The sequence below is a fragment of the Talpa occidentalis genome, unplaced genomic scaffold (genome assembly GCF_014898055.3).
Source record: "Talpa occidentalis isolate TD23 unplaced genomic scaffold, MPIMG_talOcc4v2.1, whole genome shotgun sequence".
In the NCBI taxonomy this organism is placed as follows: Eukaryota; Metazoa; Chordata; class Mammalia; order Eulipotyphla; family Talpidae; genus Talpa; species Talpa occidentalis.
Window position 1 is genome coordinate 115,695,126 of NW_026555331.1, and position 18,824 is coordinate 115,713,949.

The following is an 18,824-nucleotide window of genomic DNA, read 5'->3' on the forward strand; positions in this document are numbered from 1 at the left end:
CAGAGATGAGAAAGACAGTGGCAAGAAGGAGTACTGAAGAAATTACTGAAGAAAAAAGGAAAGCCTAAACACATGGAGAAAGGCTGTATAACAGGGCCTGTAGGATAACATTTTCATATTTGTTTATGTGTATTACTCTTCTGGCTAATGTATATTAATTTTCTTTGTTATATTGTATATAACTGTTTCCATTCTTATTTTTGTAAAATGTCAGTAAAAGTTTCAAAATCCATTGTATAAAATTAGAATTTCTTTTTTATATTCAGTGAATTATTTCAGATGACAGTACTTACAGCCTCCATATGTGTGTGTTTTTTATTACATTGTTATGTTTTCTAATATGTGTAGACACAAAATAAAGACTACTAATGATTAAGTCTGATTAAAAACATATCATTTTCTTGACTTTTTTTTCCTCAAGTATTTTAAATACCCCAGCCCTTTGTTATAGTGTTTACTGTAACTTAGTGAAATATAGGAAGGTAGGCAAAGAAATACATTGAAAGTATGTTGAACTGGAAAAAAAAAAAGTTCTCTGGCATTGTTTGAGATGTGAATAAATGGAAATATTCCTTCATTCTAACCACCTAGAAAGATTTTATTTCAAGACTTGTTACTTGTGCTAAGCTCGCCAGTGTGTAGCTCTCAACAAAAAGAAAGCAGTTAGTTGTGTGCATGTCAACTCTACTGCTATAATCTCACAACTGCAGATAAATAACTTTCTTTCCTAGAAAGATTTTATTTCAAGACTCGTTACTTGTGCTAAGCTCGCCAGTGTGTAGCTCTCAACAAAAAGAAAGCAGTTAGTTGTGTGCATGTCAACTCTACTGCTATAATCTCACAACTGCAGATAAATAACTGTTTCCCAGAAAGCCACCCAGAAATCATTCAGAGAAATTAATTCTTGGTAAACTTATGAGTAGGCATGGATTTTGTACTAAAATTGTGAAGAACATATCAGACAGTCCTTTCTATTTTCTAATTGTGTTGTTGTAAATTGAGCAAAGCAGTGTGCATACAAAATATTTTATTTGTACATACAAACATTTAATATGCATACAAAACTTTTTTTGTGCACACAAATATTCAATGTGCATACAAAACATTACATACTACATATGTAATAAACATACTGAGATGACGATGAACATACAATGAGTATCAAGCTCAAAAAATTTTATGTTGGAGAACTTTGTAGCCAAGAGGAGGAGGAAGACAAGAAGGGGAAGGAGAAGAGGGCAGGCAGGCATGCTAACTGACTGGCTTGTGGCTATGGCTTGGTTGGAAGATCCCAGTTCCATAAGTCCATTGAAAATATTGATGTGGTTAATTCAAGATACAGCATGAGTGGAATCAAGGCGGTCTCATAGCCCAAGTCAGATAGAGCATGTCCTTATAGGGTCTTCTTCCAACTTATTTAATCCACAGAGCTCTAGGTTTATTGTGGCACTCTTCTTTAGATGTAGAAACTACTGGATGGGTTTGGATTTCATTTTGCTCATAAGTATTTTTAATTTGAACTTATACCAAAGTCTCTAAGCTTACCATTTTTATTTAAGGCCGCTCTGATTCTTGAACCATATTGCTGACCTGGCTTCATCACATCCCAACAACAGCAGTAGGTCACTAAGTATCCCAGCTCCCTGGAAAGCCCATGTTCTCATTCACAAAAGCTTGTTATTGCACTTGAAGGGAATTAACTTTGAAATAGTATAAAAGTAAAATTGCAAGTGTTTCCAAAATCAGAATACATAAATGATTCTTACTAAATTTATTGAGGTAGAATGCTTAAAATGAATGAGGTTGACCATTCTACAAAAATTATAGCTGGATATTTCTCATTAGCTGAAGCCATGAGGACAGTTATCACATAACTATTTCAAAGTTTAAAAATTTCAAAGCATCCATTTCAAATCATATAAAATAAAATTACTAGCAACAACACCAAGTAAATATAGTGTTTTACATCATTCAATGTGTCTTTAAGATATGCAGTTCCTACTTTGAAAAAAATCCTTTGTGTTCACTAGAGAAATATTTTTATGGCCATGTTACCTGCTTATTTCCATTTAAGTCAGTTTTTAACATCTCATAGAACTTGAAGCCAGGTATAATACCCATTCTCTCATTCTTTCTTTTTTACCTTCCTCAGAATCCAAAGGAACTAATTATATGAACAGAAAATACTAAATTTTATCTTCAACAATTTGAATTATACCCAAAGTAAATATCCTAAGAAAGATATCATGTTTTTGGAGGAAAGTAATATTGACATGTGAATGAACAGCATATTCATTGAACAAAATCACATGTCATTGAGAATTGATATTTATTAATCTTAGGTTAAATGAAGACTAACATAAACTGTATGTATCAACTCTTCATTTTTGTGGCCATTCAAAGATATATATAAAATACCTATAGCACATAGTTGGAAAAAATATCTATAATTTCTCATTCATAATAATTTGGGACTAATAGACAAGCCATATTATTAGTTTAACCATGTTAAGTTTTCCTGTATCTTTTCCTCCCTGCTAGGAAAAGGAAGATGACAAATCAGACACCTCAAGTTCTCAACAGCCGAAAAGTCCGCAAGGTCTGAGTGACACAGGATATTCTTCCGATGGAATATCAAGCTCATTAGGTGAAATTCCGAGTCTTATTCCAAGTGATGAAAAGGATTTACTCAAGGGACTCAAAAAGGACTCTTTTTCACAAGAAAGCAGTCCTTCAAGCCCCTCAGATTTGGCTAAGTTAGAAAGTACAGTTCTGTCCATTTTGGAAGCTCAGGCAAGTACACTTGTTGATGAAAAGTCAAAAACAAAACCACAAGCCCATGAGGTTCTTCCTGAGCAGTCTAAGGAACAGCAGAAAACCCAGGATTTATCTGAAACACTGAAAACTACAGTTTCAGAAAAGGAACTCAAACAGGGTCAAGAAGAAAAGGACACTTTAAAAAAAGATAGCCAACAAGATGTTCCTTCCAAAAAGGATCATAAAGAAAAGTCTGAGTGTGTTGATGACATAGCTACAAGAAGACAACCTTATGATTCAGTTGAAGAGAGTAGTGAAAGTGAAAACTCGCCTGTTCCGCAAAGGAAACGAAGAACCAGTGTTGGTTCATCAAGCAGTGATGAGTATAAACAAGATAGTCAAGGGTCAGGTGAAGAGGAAGACTTTATTCGAAAACAGATCATAGAAATGAGTGCTGATGAGGATGCTTCAGGTTCTGAAGATGATGAGTTCATCAGGAACCAGCTCAAAGAGATAAGTAGTAGTATTGAGAGCCAAAAGAAGGAAGAAACAAAGGGAAAAGGGAAAGTAACACCAGGGAAACACAAGCGCCTGACTCGAAAAAGTAGTGCAAGCTTTGAAGATGATGCTGGGAGACGCCATTCATGGCATGATGAAGATGACGAGACTTTTGATGAAAGTCCTGAACTTAAGTACCGAGAAACTAAAAGTCAAGAGAGTGAAGAACTTGTAGTTACTGGAGGAGGTCTACGTCGTTTCAAAACGATTGAACTCAACAGCACGATAGCTGACAAATACTCTGCAGAATCATCACAGAAAAAAGCAGTTTTGTATTTTGATGAGGAGCCAGAATTAGAAATGGAAAGCCTGACAGACTCTCCAGAAGATAGGTCAAGGGGGGAAGGATCTTCTAGTCTTCATGCTTCCAGCTTTACTCCTGGCACATCCCCTACATCAGTGTCATCACTTGATGAGGACAGTGACAGTAGCCCAAGTCACAAAAAAGGGGAGAGCAAACAGCAACGCAAAGCTCGGCACAGATCACACGGCCCTCTTTTACCTACTATTGAAGATTCTTCTGAGGAAGAGGAATTGAGAGAGGAAGAAGAATTATTAAAGGAGCAAGAAAAGCAACGGGAATTAGAACAGCAGCAAAGAAAAAGTTCTAGTAAAAAATCCAAGAAAGACAAAGATGAACTTCGAGCTCAGAGAAGGAGAGAAAGGCCAAAGACACCACCCAGCAATCTCTCTCCCATTGAAGATGCATCTCCAACAGAAGAATTACGTCAGGCTGCAGAAATGGAGGAGCTCCATCGATCTTCTTGTTCTGAATACTCACCTAGCATAGAATCAGACCCAGAGGGTTTTGAAATAAGCCCTGAAAAAATAATAGAAGTGCAGAAAGTTTACAAATTGCCTACAGCTGTGTCCTTATACTCACCGACAGATGAGCAATCTATTATGCAGAGAGAAGGTGCTCCAAAGACATTAAAAAGTGCTGAGGAGATGTATGAAGAAATGATGCATAAAACCCTTAAATATAAAGCTTTTCCTGGTGCAAATGAGCGAGAGGAAATGTTTGAAAAGGAACCTTTGTATGGAGGGATGTTAATAGAGGATTATATTTATGAATCTTTAGTAGAGGACACATACAATGGCTCCATAGATTCCAGTCTCTTAACAAGACATGAAGATGAAAATGGATTTATGCAGCAGAGAGGGAGAGACCAAAAAATAGGACTTCCAGAACAGATTTATGAAGATCCTATGCAGAAAATTACAGACCTCCAGAAAGAGTTTTATGAGTTAGAAAGTTTACACTCTGTTGTTCCTCAAGAAGACATTGTTTCAAGCTCTTACATCATGCCAGAAAGTCATGAGATAGTGGATCTGGGCAGTATGGTAACATCTGCCAGTGAAGAAAAAAAATTATTAGATGCTGATGCAGCCTATGAAGAACTCATGAAGAGGCAACAGATGCAGTTAACATCTGGATCCAGTGCAGCCCAGCCCCACACCAGTGAGGATATGACAGATTCCACTATGGACTTTGATAGGATGCCTGATGCATCTATGACATCAAGTATTCTTTCAGGAGCATCTCTTACAGATTCAACCAGCAGTGCAACACTCTCTATCCCAGATGTTAAAATAACACAACATTTTTCAACAGAAGAAATTGAGGATGAATATTTAACTGATTATACAAGAGAAATTCAAGAGATAATTGCCCATGAATCGCTAATTTTGACCTACTCTGAGCCTTCAGAAAGTGCTACTTCTGTCCCTCCCTCTGACACACCTTCTCTCACATCATCTGTTTCTTCAGTTTGTACCACAGATAGCTCCTCACCCATTACTACCCTGGATAGCATAACCACAATTTATACAGAGCCAGTGGACATAGTAACTAAATTTGAAGATTCTGAGGAAATTTCTTCATCAACATATTTTCCAGGAAGCATTATAGACTACCCAGAAGAAATAGGTGTATCTTTAGATCAGGATACCATGCCAGATGGTAGAACTAGTGCTGATCATATTGTAATTTCCTTATCTGATGTGACACCTTCTGTCATGGAATCTGGAGGAACTAAACCTGAGGGGATAATTGCTGACACTATTTCCACGGACTTAGCTATATCTGAAAAAGATATAGTGAAGAAAGTCAAGAAGGAAACTGGGAATGGAATTATTCTGGAAGTTTTAGAAGCTTACAGAGATAAAAGGGAGGAGTCTGAGGATGAACTAACAAAAACTAGCTTACCTGATACTGTGTTTGATCAACCACCTTCTGCAACAGCCCTTCCAGTGAAGGAGCAGGTTTCAGCCACATGCTTTGTATCTGGAGAGGTCTTTGGTCACACAAAACTTGCCTCTCAGTTACCATCTGGAAGTCCTTCTGTTTCCTCTCGTCCAACTAAAACTCGACCATTCTTTCGAAGCTCCTCTATGGACATATCAGCCCAACCTCCTCCCCCTCCCCCTCCTCCACCTCCCCCTCCCCCTCCTCCTCCTCCTCCTCCTCCCCCCCCACTTCCTCCACCAACCTCACCTAAACCAACTATTCATCCTAAAAAAAAGTTAACAGTTACAGCTCCAGTGACTATAACTACTACAGCTACACCTGTCCTTGAGGCCTTTCCCGCTGTAGAGACCACAGCTATTCCAAGGAGTAACGGGATACCTGTATCAAAAATATGTACAGCTGCACCTCCTCCTGTTCCTCCTAAGCCATCTTCAATTCCATCTGGACTTGTATTTACACATAGACCTGAGCCAAGCAAACCACCAATTGCCCCTAAGCCAGTAATTCCTCAGCTTCCAGTAACGACACAAAAACCAACAGATACACATCCCAAACCAATAGGTCTGCCTTTAACCTCAAATATGACATTAAATTTGGTGACGTCAACAGATTATAAATTGCCATCTCCTACCTCCCCACTTTCTCCTCATTCCAACAAGTCCTCACCAAGATATTCCAAATCCCTCATGGAAACTTATGTGGTGATCACATTGCCATCTGAACCTGGAACTCCAACAGATTCTTCAGCTAGTCAAGCAATTACCAGCTGGCCCCTGGGCTCACCACCTAAAGATCTGATTTCCATTGAACCAGTTTTTTCTGTAGTTCCTCCTATGACAGCTGCAGAAATTTCGGGTTCTTCAGAACAGAGCCTATACTTCTCGGGAGCTTTGGAGACATATTCTGCTATTCCTGTCACAACACTATCTTCATTTCAAACAGCCTCAGCTTCAGTTACACAGTTTCTGACAACTGAAGCTTCCAAGGCTGAGGTTTCAGCAGCCAGAAGTACAGTTCCTTCTGTTGGGCTCAGCAGTGTCTCTATAGAGATTCCTCCAGAACATCTTGCTTTAGGTAACCTCCATTTAGAGAAACATGAGTATAAGGAAAATGGAAAGTTGCATCTAGTTGGTGATGCCATTGATTTACGTACAGTACCAAAAGTAGAAGTTGAAGTAACTGAAAAGGGTGTGGATCTTTCTGCTTCTGCAATGGATATGAAAAGGCAGACCATAACAAGTGAAATCTATGGGAGACAAATTAGTGCTGTCCAGCCCTCTATTATAAATCTCAGTGCAACTTCTTCAGTGACCACACCAATATCCCTGGTCACCGAGACAGTGACTGTTGTCACATGCACAGCTAGTACTAGTTACACCACAGGCACAGAAAGCTTAGTAGGTATAGAACATGCAGTGACTGCACCACTCCAGCTTACTACATCAAAGCTGACTGAAGTCCCATACAGGATTCCAAGTGGCCAGACCTTTCCTACAGTTAGGGAAGAAGTACCAATAAACTTATCTTTAGGCAGTTCAGCACCTGCAGTGACATTGGCTACTACAAAACCTGTCACTGTGCCGCCTGTTGGTGTCACAAATGGATGGACTGACAGTACCACATCCCAGGGGATTGCTGATGGGGAAGTAGTGGATCTCAGTACAACAAAGTCTCATAGAACTGTTGTAACAATGGATGAATCTACTTCAAGTGTGGTGACCAAAATAATAGAAGATGATGAAAAACCTGTTGATCTAACTGCAGGAAGAAGAGCTGTGTGCTGTGATGTGGTTTATAAGTTACCTTTTGGAAAGAGCTGCACAGCACAGCAGCCTGCAACTACTCTTCCTGAGGATCGTTTTGGTTATAGGGATGACCACTATCAATATGATCGAACGGGGCCATATGGTTATAGAGGTATTGGGGGAATGAAACCTTCTATGTCTGACACTAATTTAGCAGAAGCTGGACATTTTTTCTATAAAAGTAAGAATGCTTTTGATTATTCTGGAGGAGCTGATGCAGCGGTAGATCTGACTTCAGGGAAAATTACTACAGGTCAGTATGATGCAGCAACAGACCTTTCCTTGAATAATCGTTATGGTGTTCCTCATCTCATTTCAGGATGAAAATGTCCCTTTTCTGGTTTTGTTACCTTTACTCTTTCTTTGGATGTTTTGGCAACATATTTTTGGAGTACATGTGCCCTTTTTGTTTCTTCATTTTTTTTTAATTGTTCTGCCCAAAGTCACCTGCATGTGCCTGCATGTTCAGCATTGCTTTCATTCCGCGTCTAATTAGGCTAGCCCTTGGATTTGCATGCAGTCTCGTTCATTATGTTCATCAAGACAAGAGAACTTTCAAGCCCAAAATGCATCATTCATGCTGGGAACCGGACTATAACTCTACCCTATATTTCAGGTGAGGTAATGGATTACTCAAGCAAGACTACAGGTCCATATCCAGAAACACGACACGTCATTTCAGGAGTTGGGATTAGTACCCCACAATATTCCACAGCAAGAATGACTCCACCTCCAGGATCACAGTATGGCACGGGGAGTGTTTTGAAGACATCCAATGGTGTTGTCTATTCTTCGGTGGCAACTCCAGTCCCCTCCACATTTGCTATCACCACACAACCTGGCTCCATTTTTAGCACCACTGTAAGAGATTTGTCTGGTGTACACACAACTGATGCTGTGACTTCGTTATCTGTCCTGCACCAGAGCCAGCCAATGCCTAGATCATATTTCCTAACAACAGGTGCATCTGAAACAGACATTGCAGTAACTGGTATTGATATCAGTGCCAGCATGCCAACTATTACTATGGAAACTCTTGCTGCTGAGACAGTAGATTCAATTCCCACTTTAACCACAGCATCTGAAGTGTTTTCTGAAGGGGTTGGAGATGACAGTACTCTCTTAATTGTCCCTGAAGATGATAAACAACAGCAGCAGCTAGACCTGGAGCGTGAGCTCTTAGAACTGGAAAAAATTAAGCAACAACGTTTTGCTGAGGAATTGGAGTGGGAACGTCAGGAAATCCAAAGGTTCCGAGAACAGGAAAAGATCATGGTTCAGAAAAAACTGGAGGAGCTGCAGTCTATGAAGCAGCACCTCCTCTACCAGCAAGAAGAAGAAAGGCAAGCCCAGTTCATGATGAGGCAGGAGACATTAGCTCAGCAACAGTTACAGCTGGAGCAGATCCAACAACTCCAGCAACAGCTTCATCAGCAGCTAGAGGAGCAAAAGATTCGCCAGATCTACCAATATAATTATGACCCTTCTGGAACTGCTTCTCCACAGACCACTACAGAGCAGGCAATTTTGGAAGGTCAATATGCAGCCTCAGAGGGTGGTCAGTTTTGGGCAGCTGAAGATGCAACCACCACTGCTTCAGCTGTTGTGGCAATTGAAATACCACAAAGCCAAGGATGGTACACAGTTCAGTCTGATGGTGTCACTCAGTATATTGCCCCACCTGGCATCCTGAGTACTGTTTCAGAAATACCTCTAACAGATGTTGTGGTAAAAGATGAAAAACAACCCAAAAAGAGAAGTTCTGGAGCTAAAGTTCATGGACAGTATGAAGAGATGGGGGAAAATATGGCAGATGATCCCCGTGGTTTTAAAAAGATCGTGGACAGTGGTGTACAAACTGATGATGAAGATGCAGCAGATCGGACTTATGTGAGTAGGAGAAGGAGAACGAAAAAGAGTGTTGATACAAGTGTCCAAACTGATGATGAAGATCAGGATGAATGGGATATGCCTACTAGATCAAGAAGAAAGGCTCGTGTAGGGAAATATGGTGACGGCACTACAGAGGCTGACAAGACCAAACCCCTTTCCAAAGTCTCCAGTATAGCAGTTCAAACAGTAGCAGAGATATCTGTGCAAACCGAACCCGTTGGAACCATAAGAACACCTTCGATTCGGGCACGCGTGGATGCCAAGGTAGAAATAATTAAACACATTTCAGCACCTGAAAAGACCTACAAAGGGGGGAGTTTAGGCTGTCAAACAGAAGCAGATTCAGACACACAAAGTCCTCAATATCTGAGTGCCACATCTTCACCCAAAGACAAGAAACGCCCAACACCTTTAGAGATTGGTTATTCATCTCACCTTCGGGCAGATTCCACACTACAGCTGGCTCCTTCCCCACCCAAATCTCCAAAAGTCCTTTATTCACCCATCTCACCACTTTCACCAGGCAAAGCCTTAGAATCAGCCTTTGTACCTTATGAAAAGCCCCTCCCTGATGACATAAGTCCACAGAAAGCATTGCATCCAGATATGGCTAAAGCTCCCCCAGCAAGTCCTAAGACAGCCAAGATGATGCAGCGTTCTATGTCTGACCCCAAGCCTCTGAGTCCAACAGCAGACGAAAGTTCCAGGGCTCCTTTCCAATATACCGAGGGCTACACGGTAAGAGTGATTCTTTTCAGTTAGAAGACAATGGATGAAATGATGTTAACCATGTGTTTGCAGCCAGTAAGGAGTACTTAAGCTTCCTGTTACCTCAGAAACCTCATACTAAATGTCACCGAGGACTATTTTATTAGAAATTTGGGAGGAAAGAGAAAATGTAGATTTACTTAAAAGTACCAAAAGTGGAGATTTACATAAAAGTACCAAAATGAGAAATGTATTATTTTTTGACTTAACAAGATGAAAACTTATTTTTAAGTTTGAAATCTCCCAAGTGTCAGTTTTAGCCTGTGATTTCAGTGAACATATTTAATATTCAAATGTAAGTATGATGGAATAAACATTGAACATAAACAGATAAGGCTAAAGGTGACCATCAATTTAGACTCATGGATACTGGAATTCTTTAGCAGGAGGATCTTTGCAGATCTAGTCTGTCTTGTATTCCTGCAGCCAGAATGATTTCATAAAAGGCTTAGAATATTTACTCCTAAGAACACATTTCTAGGGCAGGCAAAAGAAAGTAAAATAAATATCATAGTCCCTGCTTATATTGTTCTGGCAACTTTCTTAGTCTCACTTCAGGTAAGTCTTAATCCTAATGCTTCTAGAAACAAGAAGTCTTTGTATTTATTTGAATAATGGAGAGTCTTTGTGTTAAATTATATAGAAATACTTTAAAGGAAAAGAATGCATATGGATATGTTGGACACATTTCTGAAGATCTCTATAACTGAGATTAAGATAAGAATAATCATTTACAAAAGCAGGTTTAGTCTTACTTATGAAAATCTAATATATAACTCTTTAGAAGGTTATTGATAAACATAATAGATCAACTTAAAAACAAAATTTATGTACAAATTAATATTTCCCTTAATGTGCTGGTTTTTGAAGTCGAGGAATTTACATCCAAGTTATCTGATTGCATAGTGGCATTTTGTTATATTTTTTCTCAAGCAGTGTAACCTAAAAGTAAAACTGTCTACCTGTGGGGTACAAAGGTCATAAATACTGAGTCAGGGAACCACTGCTGCATTTCAACTTCACCTAACTTGTAAATAATTTATATAGTTTTGTTTCTGAAATTAAATCTATTTTGCAGAGTGATTCTTAGCTCAGTTATATTTATTTATTTTTTATTATGTGTGCTGTGGAAGCAAGCTCATGGTATTTATTTTTACATCTGTGGCCTATAAATTCACCTAATGTATTACTTAGAAAATTCTGAAAATACTTTTTTGACATTATTTAAAAGTAATATTCAAGGCTCTGTTCATAGAAATAATAGGCTTTTCCAGTTGATATATTGATCATTTATTTAAAATAGTGATCATTCATTTCATTAATTCAAATGAACTGAGTTGAAGATTCAATTTGCCACTAATATTTTCTCACAGTATTCACTTCAGATTTGGAAATGGAATGAAAGACATAGTGGGTTGAATTTGTTGTTTTACTGACTGTATCAGTAATATTGATTAGTTATCTAATCATAAAATAAATTGAATGCAATTACTAAATACTGCCTCAGCTCTAAAAATATTAGGTGTTTTAAGTCTTGGCATACCATATTTTAGTTCTTTTTCCCAGATGGTCAAACTCACTGCATACTTAGTACGAAGTAATTCTATAAAAACTCAAAGATAGTTTTACTGCATCTTATATCCAGGCAATACTTTTAGCACTTAAAATACTTTGATCCCAAAATGTGAACTTTATAATTTGTTTCACTTTTTAAATTATTTTTTCAGGTAACACTAATTTGCAACACTGTATATGATTTAGGGGAACAGGTTCACAACTCTTCAGATGTGTGTCACCACCCTACACCCACCACCAAAGCACCCATATTTCTTTATCATAGATCACTGGGTTTCCTCCCCACTTTATTCCATCCCCAGCCCTCCAAAAACCTCAATACTGCAGTCATGTTTCTAAGGTTTATTTTAGTTTTGTTTTGTCAGTTCCTTTGTTTTATTTCTCTGTATTGACCATGAATGAAATCATCTGGTATTTGTCTTTCTCCTTTTGACTTATTTCACTTAGCGTTCTCTCAATTCACTTCCATTCATGTTGTAATTTGTTTCTTTGCAAATTTCTAGACTTGTGTTAGATGTTTTAAACTAAATTGATTAATTATCACCATAGATTACCAAGTACTATACTTTTCAGAATGATTTTCTAAGGGATATTCATAATGACAATGATTTAATTTAAAAGTTCTAGCTAGGTAGTTTGCATACAGTTAATTTTCTCAGATCAGTAAAGCTGGGGGAAACCACCAATCAGTAAGCTTTGAGACAACACCCTAACACTTACTACACAGCATTAAAGTTTTATTTTGTACTATATGAGATTTTCTGGTGACTTTCCTCTTCTTGGAAATGTCAATAAATGTTTCAAAGAAGAGTTCTGAAACATGAAGGACATCTCTTTTGGACCATGAAGAGAAAAATAGAGGTCATTATAAATAGAGAATAGAATGTTCAAAGGTTTAGATTGACAAACTGACATAAAACAAAGTGAAGACAGGTTTACTCTAAATATAACTGGAAAGGTAAGGCAAGAGCTGGTCCTAGGGGATCTAATTTTCTGAGTTCAAGTTTGAATTTACTGTCTTTGACTATGGGGATGAAGACCAAAGGCACTATCCTTTTTAAATTTATAGTTTGCAGTTTGCCAGCTTTGGGAGTCCCTCCAGGCTTGCCTTCCCTAAAGTTGAGTCTCTAAATTGTGACTAGGGTGACTTTCTAAACTTCAAATTATGTCATTCTCTCCACAGTTTAAACTCAAAATAGATTCTCATCAAATTCAGAATATAATGGAAATATATTAACAGAGCCCTTATGATCTGACCTTATAAATAGTTACACTTGCCCCTGCTACTCATTCCAAGCACTGGCCTGGCATGGCTTGATTTTTTGGAAATGCCAACCTCATCCCCACTCAGAACCCTAGTCAGAATCTCTCTACCCAGATCTTTGCATGGCCCACACTTGTGTACAGTTTTCTGCTCAAATTTCATTTCTACAAGGAGGTTCTCCTTTCCTCGTTTTCTAAATTAGTCTGTCACCTCAAATCCCCAATCCTGAATGAACCCTCTAAATGTGTGCATATTATTTATGGATACATTATACTATATACCTAATCAATTATCATTCCTTCAATAGAAATAAACCTCTAAAATCACAGGAATTTTGCTTTGTTTGTTGTTATAGTCTCAAATGTCTAGAATAGTGGCTGACACAAAGTAGGTCCTCACTATTTATTGATTTTTTTTTTAATTTAAAGGGAGGATTGTAAACAAAAAGACTAGCAACTAGTCTTAAAAGGCTAGCAACTTACCTTTTCATTAATAAAATTTAAGATTTTTTTTAAAGATTTATTTATCTGTGCATACAAGAGCTGGGGTGTAGGCCAGAGGTTGTAAAGAGTGAGAGGATTCACCAGAGACAGAGTGGGGAGCAGAACAGGCAGATTGACTGAAATACACTGCTGAGGGGAGCAGCGGTTGAGACAGAAGAGGTCTGCTGAGCTATATGGGTTAGAAGCCTGGCAGGGGATCGAGTTCATGCTGCAGTGGCTGCCAATGGATAGCTTTATAGTACTGATACTTAACCCCTTGTGCCACCAGGGAGGCCCTTCATTTATGCAATTTAGACCCATCGTAGCAAGTCCTGTTGATAATCCAATTTTGTCCTCAGCTTGAAGTGTGAATTTCACTCAATTTTTATATAAATATCTGAAACATGGAACACCAGCTGGATGATATTTAGCTATAGACGGTTCAGTGACCTTATAAATGTAGCTGGACCTTCCCCAGAGACAAAAACCCAGAGTAAGCTAGTGACTTTATGTCGGTTCCTAAGAAACCATTAATCTGGTGAGAATTAGAATGTGAGCCTACACACTCTATACTTTTTATCCTTTTAATCATCTTTCTTGAGATATATGGAATAGTTCCTGTTTTATTTTGTTTTGTTTTGTTTTGTTTTTTTCCGTGCTAATTGTGCTATGCTTTTGGTGTCTTTTATCTTCTTTCCTCTGCTTTCCCTAAAATTCCAATGTAAATCCTTCTCAAGTAGGTTTATTCATCTTTAAATTTACCTTTGCTTTTATTCACTCACTATTTCATTCATTTATGTTTTCTAGACACTGTAAACTCTGAAGATATGATAAGATGAACCAGAAAAACACAGTTCAATCTTATCCTCTTTACTGATACCTTCTTTTTCCTCTTGCCTATGGGTAGGATTGGTTTGCTTGGGCTCTCAAAACAAAGTACCAAACACCAGATGACTTAAACAACAGAAATTTATTGTCTCAGGTATATAGGCTTTAAATCAAAAATCAAGTTGTCAATAGTGCTGGTTCTTTCAGAGGGCCATTCCAGGCCTGCCTCCTCGTTTCTGCTACCCAGTAGCTTTGCTGGCCCAGTAGGTAGTGGTGTCTCTGTATTTCTCTATACTGTCGTCCCTCCCTGTATATCTGTCTCTGTATCCAGTTTTCCCTTTTTATAAGGACACCAGTTCTATTGATTAGGTCCCACACTAATGACCTCCTTTTAACCTGATCTCCTCTATGAAAACCTTGTGGCCAAATACATTTATATCCTGACATACAAGGGTTAGGATGCCTATATATCTTTTTTTTTTGTGGGGAACACATTTCAACCTATAACATGTTAATGGACAATATTACACTTTTTGTTTGTTCACAGGGAAATGTGGACTTTTTTTCTTGTTTACTTTATTGGTTAGTTTTGGTTTTAGTCTTCTTTTCATATATTTAGCTTGTAACCATCTAACAAGCTTTTGGGAGAACTTTAATTATTGCAGAATACTCCCTGATGGGTAATGACTTCCTTCCTCAGATTTCAAAATGTTTGTCTAAATTTTGCAAGTTAGAACATTGGAGATTTAAATTTTATGCTATTTCTACTCAATAGGAATTTAACTTTAATGTGGTTGTTCCATTATAGAATTTTGGCTATAGATTTTGAAACAAATACCCCAAGGCAGAAGTATTTATTATATGTGTAGTGTTTCACCAGTCCTTTGAATTCATTCTTACCTCTAAGATATCTTATACATTAAATTGATTAAAATTAGCACTACTAAACATAAAACTACAAAATAATGCACACAATTCAATTTAAACTGGATCAGGGAGTTAGTTATCTGATATTTTATAATGTTATGTAAGAAGTGAGCTCCATCTCTTTCATAGACCATATCAAAGTCACAGCCCCAAGACCAAATTCTGTTTTTTGACACCATCAGTTTTATCTTGAAATCTTCAAATTTGAAATTTTAACTCAGTAAAGATGGAAAGAAATTACCACCTCTCCCATAAATCCTTCAGCTTGCTTCCTAGAAAAATTTCCAAGAGATACAACTGAAACAAAGTCAGAACTTACTCCTTTCTGTAGGATTGTGCTTGTTCCTTAGATATGTATTTTGAACATGTATTAGGGAAAAAAAAAAAACACATTTTCTACTGAATGTTGGCATATGCTCAGTGATTTTCTGACATTTAAAGTAGATCTCTTAGGGCCTCCCCGGTGGCGCAGTGGTTGAGCGCTGGGTTGCGAAGCTGCCCGCGTCTTCTGCGGCGCCGGTTCGATCCCCGGCTGCTCCCCGGCCACCGAAGGAGGGTCCCACATGGCGTGCAGACCTCTCCTGCCGCCCGCTGCTCCCCTCAGCAGTGTACTTCGGTCCTTCTGCCTGCTCTGCTCCCCGCTCTGGCTCTGGTGAATTCTCTCACCCTCCCGCGCTTCTGACTGTACCCAGTGCATGTATAAACAAAACAAACAAACAAACAAACAAATAAATAAATAAAACATGCCTCTATAAAAAAAAAAATAAATAAATAAATAAATAAATAAAGTAGATCTCTTAGTGGGTTAAAATGTTTTATAGAAGCCAAATAGTTAAAAGCAAGTAGAAACTTGTATAGAACAACCAAATATCTATTTGTAATGTCTGAATGAAATAACATTTATAGCCTTCCCATCACCAAATCTGGCAATTATACTCAGTAATGTTAGTTCCTTTCCTCAGGTTGAACATGTGTCAATATTTCTGTTTTCTCAGCAGAAATTTGCCAATTATCATTCAAGAGCTTTACCTTATGGGTAAATTTGAGAAATAAGTCTCTGTGCCTTATATGTTCTTTGGAGTATACAAAACTGCTTCCTTAGAAATTTCAGTGTCCTAAAATAATTTTGAAATTTACTTGATTGATTTTCCTTGATTGATCATTAAGTACCACCCTCTTTTTTAATACTCTATCCTTATATCCTTAGATGTTTCTCCATATCACTTATTATCATCAAAAATACTTTATTTGTTCCTTTGTAATTTTATTTATTGTTGTTTTTTCCACCTGAATTTATGGGTGAGATTTTATTACGTTCACCACTATATTCTCAGTGCCCAAAAAATACCTGATTCATAATAGGTTTTCTATGACAATAAATTAAATTGATGAATGAATGAGTGAATAGACCTTTTTATCCATCAAATTACTTTCATTTGGGAGGGAAAGTTCACTAATCCCTTACTCCCACCTACAAAAAAAAATATTAAAGCAATTTACTCATCTTCTCACTATCCTGTATTGTCACTAAAGGATAGTGTATTCACAGTACCATATACGTTTTTGCCTCTGATGTGCGTAAACCTCACCTACCACCAAAATTTCGTTGCCATTCCTACTTTCAGGTCAGCATCCTCTATCCTTTCTCTTTCCTCCCCTTCCCTAATCCCTCTAAGGAATCACTATATTTTTCAGAGTCTGAGAACTACTTTTGTGTGATTTGTTAATTTGTTTTCTTTGGTTAATTCCACATATAAGAAAACATCAATAATTGTCTTCACTGATTTATTTTGCATATGATAATCATCTCTAATTCAACCCATGTTGTCACAAAAGGCGAGCTTTCATCTTTTTTAATAGCTGAGTTGCATTCTATTGAGGATATATACCACACATTCTTTATCCAGTCGCACATCCATGAACATTCAGGTGGTTTTCATGTCTCCGTTATGGCAAATAATGCTGCTATGAACATACAGGTGCACAAATATTTTCAAATTAGTGTCTTCATATGCTTCAGATAAACACCTGGTGGGGGTATTGTTGCACTGTATGATCTTTCCATTGTTAGATTGTTTTAAGGAATCTCCATATCATTTTCTATTGGGCTGCACTAATTTATATTCTCACAACAGAGAATGAGAGTTACTTTTTCACCAGCCCCTCATCAACACATGCAATTCCCAGTCTCTCTGATATAGGCCATTGCCACAATTTTTTAATTTGTATTTTCCTTATAATAAGTGATGATGGACATTTTTTCATATGCCTGTTGTCTAGGAATGGATAACCATTTTTTTCATCTATGTATTTTGTGGCTTTAGATCCTACATCCAGATCTTAATCCATTTTCAGTTAATCCTACATGTGGTATTAAATAATGATCTACTTTCCTTTTTTTTTTTTTTTTCTGGTGATTCATATTTCCCAGCACCATTTGTTAAAAGGCTTTTCTTTCTCCAGTTCATGGTCTTGGCTCCTTTGTTAAAAATTAACTGTCTATATATGTGCTGGATTGCTTTTGGGCTTTCAGTTCTATCTATTTGTGTGTCTGTTTTTATTCTAATACTATATGATTTTGATTATTATTGCTTTATAGAATAATTTGAAATAAGGTAGTGAGCTATCACCATTTATTTTTCATATTTCTGAGTATTTCTTTAGATATTTGGGATCTTTTGTGATTCCATAAACATTTTAGAATTGTTCACTTTATTTCCTTGAAAGATGCTATTAGGCTTTTAATAAGGATTACACTGAATCTGTATATTGCTTTAGGTAGCATGAATTTTAACAATGTCTATTCTTCAGTCTATGTACATGGAATGGCTTTACAATTCTTTGTATCTTCTGTTTCTTTTTAGAAATGTCTTATAGTTTTCAGTGTATAGACCTATTTTGTTGTTTACTCCCAGGTATTTTATGGTTTCCATTTCTAGAATGAATGACAGTATAGTTTCTCAAATTTATTTTAGTCTAGTATCTTTCTGTGTGTATGTGTGTGTAGCTTATCTCTAGCATCCTATCATATGGAAGAAATTTCCAGAGTAGCAAATTGTGGTCCTCATTCCCTTTATCTTTTTTCTGTATGTTGAGATTGATTTATGTCATTACCCCATATGATTGATGATTCAGGAAGAAAGGTTATTATAGCATATTCCCTACAAAATCAGGGGAAGAAACATTATCCATTGAGAGAAATATCTGTGTAAATTCATATAATTTGTTTGGAATTAGAAGAGATGTAATTCATTTCAAGATTTCTATCTTCAAAAATAACATTTGTATTCATTTCTCTATCAAAGAAAGACATGTTTCAGAAATAGCACATTTTGTTATTGATAATAAGCCACATTTTGCACTAAAACTACTTTTAATATTTTATCAACCCTAAGGGCTTAAAAATGCATAGGTTGTTATGTGACAAGACTCTTTATCCTACCTTTAGGCTTGTTTAATAGTTGCAGAGCTTATTTCATAATAATCAAACTCCTTATTAAAAAATCTTTCTGTTCTAGAATTTATGCCAGTATCCTATTGCAAAGCAGATGGCATTCATGATCTGATTTTTACAAGAATATGTTTTGCTTCACTGATTGCTGTTTTTGATAGCTATTTTTAAGATTTTTGGAACCGTTTAATGTCTATTTTTGAGAGTAATTTTCATAACCTATATTAAGAAATTTTATTTTCTGTCAGATTTGTTTCTGTAAGAA

At 37.1% G+C, this 18,824-nt stretch overlaps 1 protein-coding gene across 1 annotated transcript in view; it reads left to right on the forward strand.

Moving 5' to 3' along the window:
* The window catches only part of PCLO (piccolo presynaptic cytomatrix protein), a 283,527-nt gene that overhangs the window by 154,156 nt on the left and 110,547 nt on the right, over positions 1 to 18,824 (forward strand). The window contains 2 exon segments of the mRNA XM_054692491.1: positions 2,542 to 7,624; positions 7,988 to 10,002. Coding sequence (XP_054548466.1) covers positions 2,542 to 7,624; positions 7,988 to 10,002 — 7,098 coding nt within the window.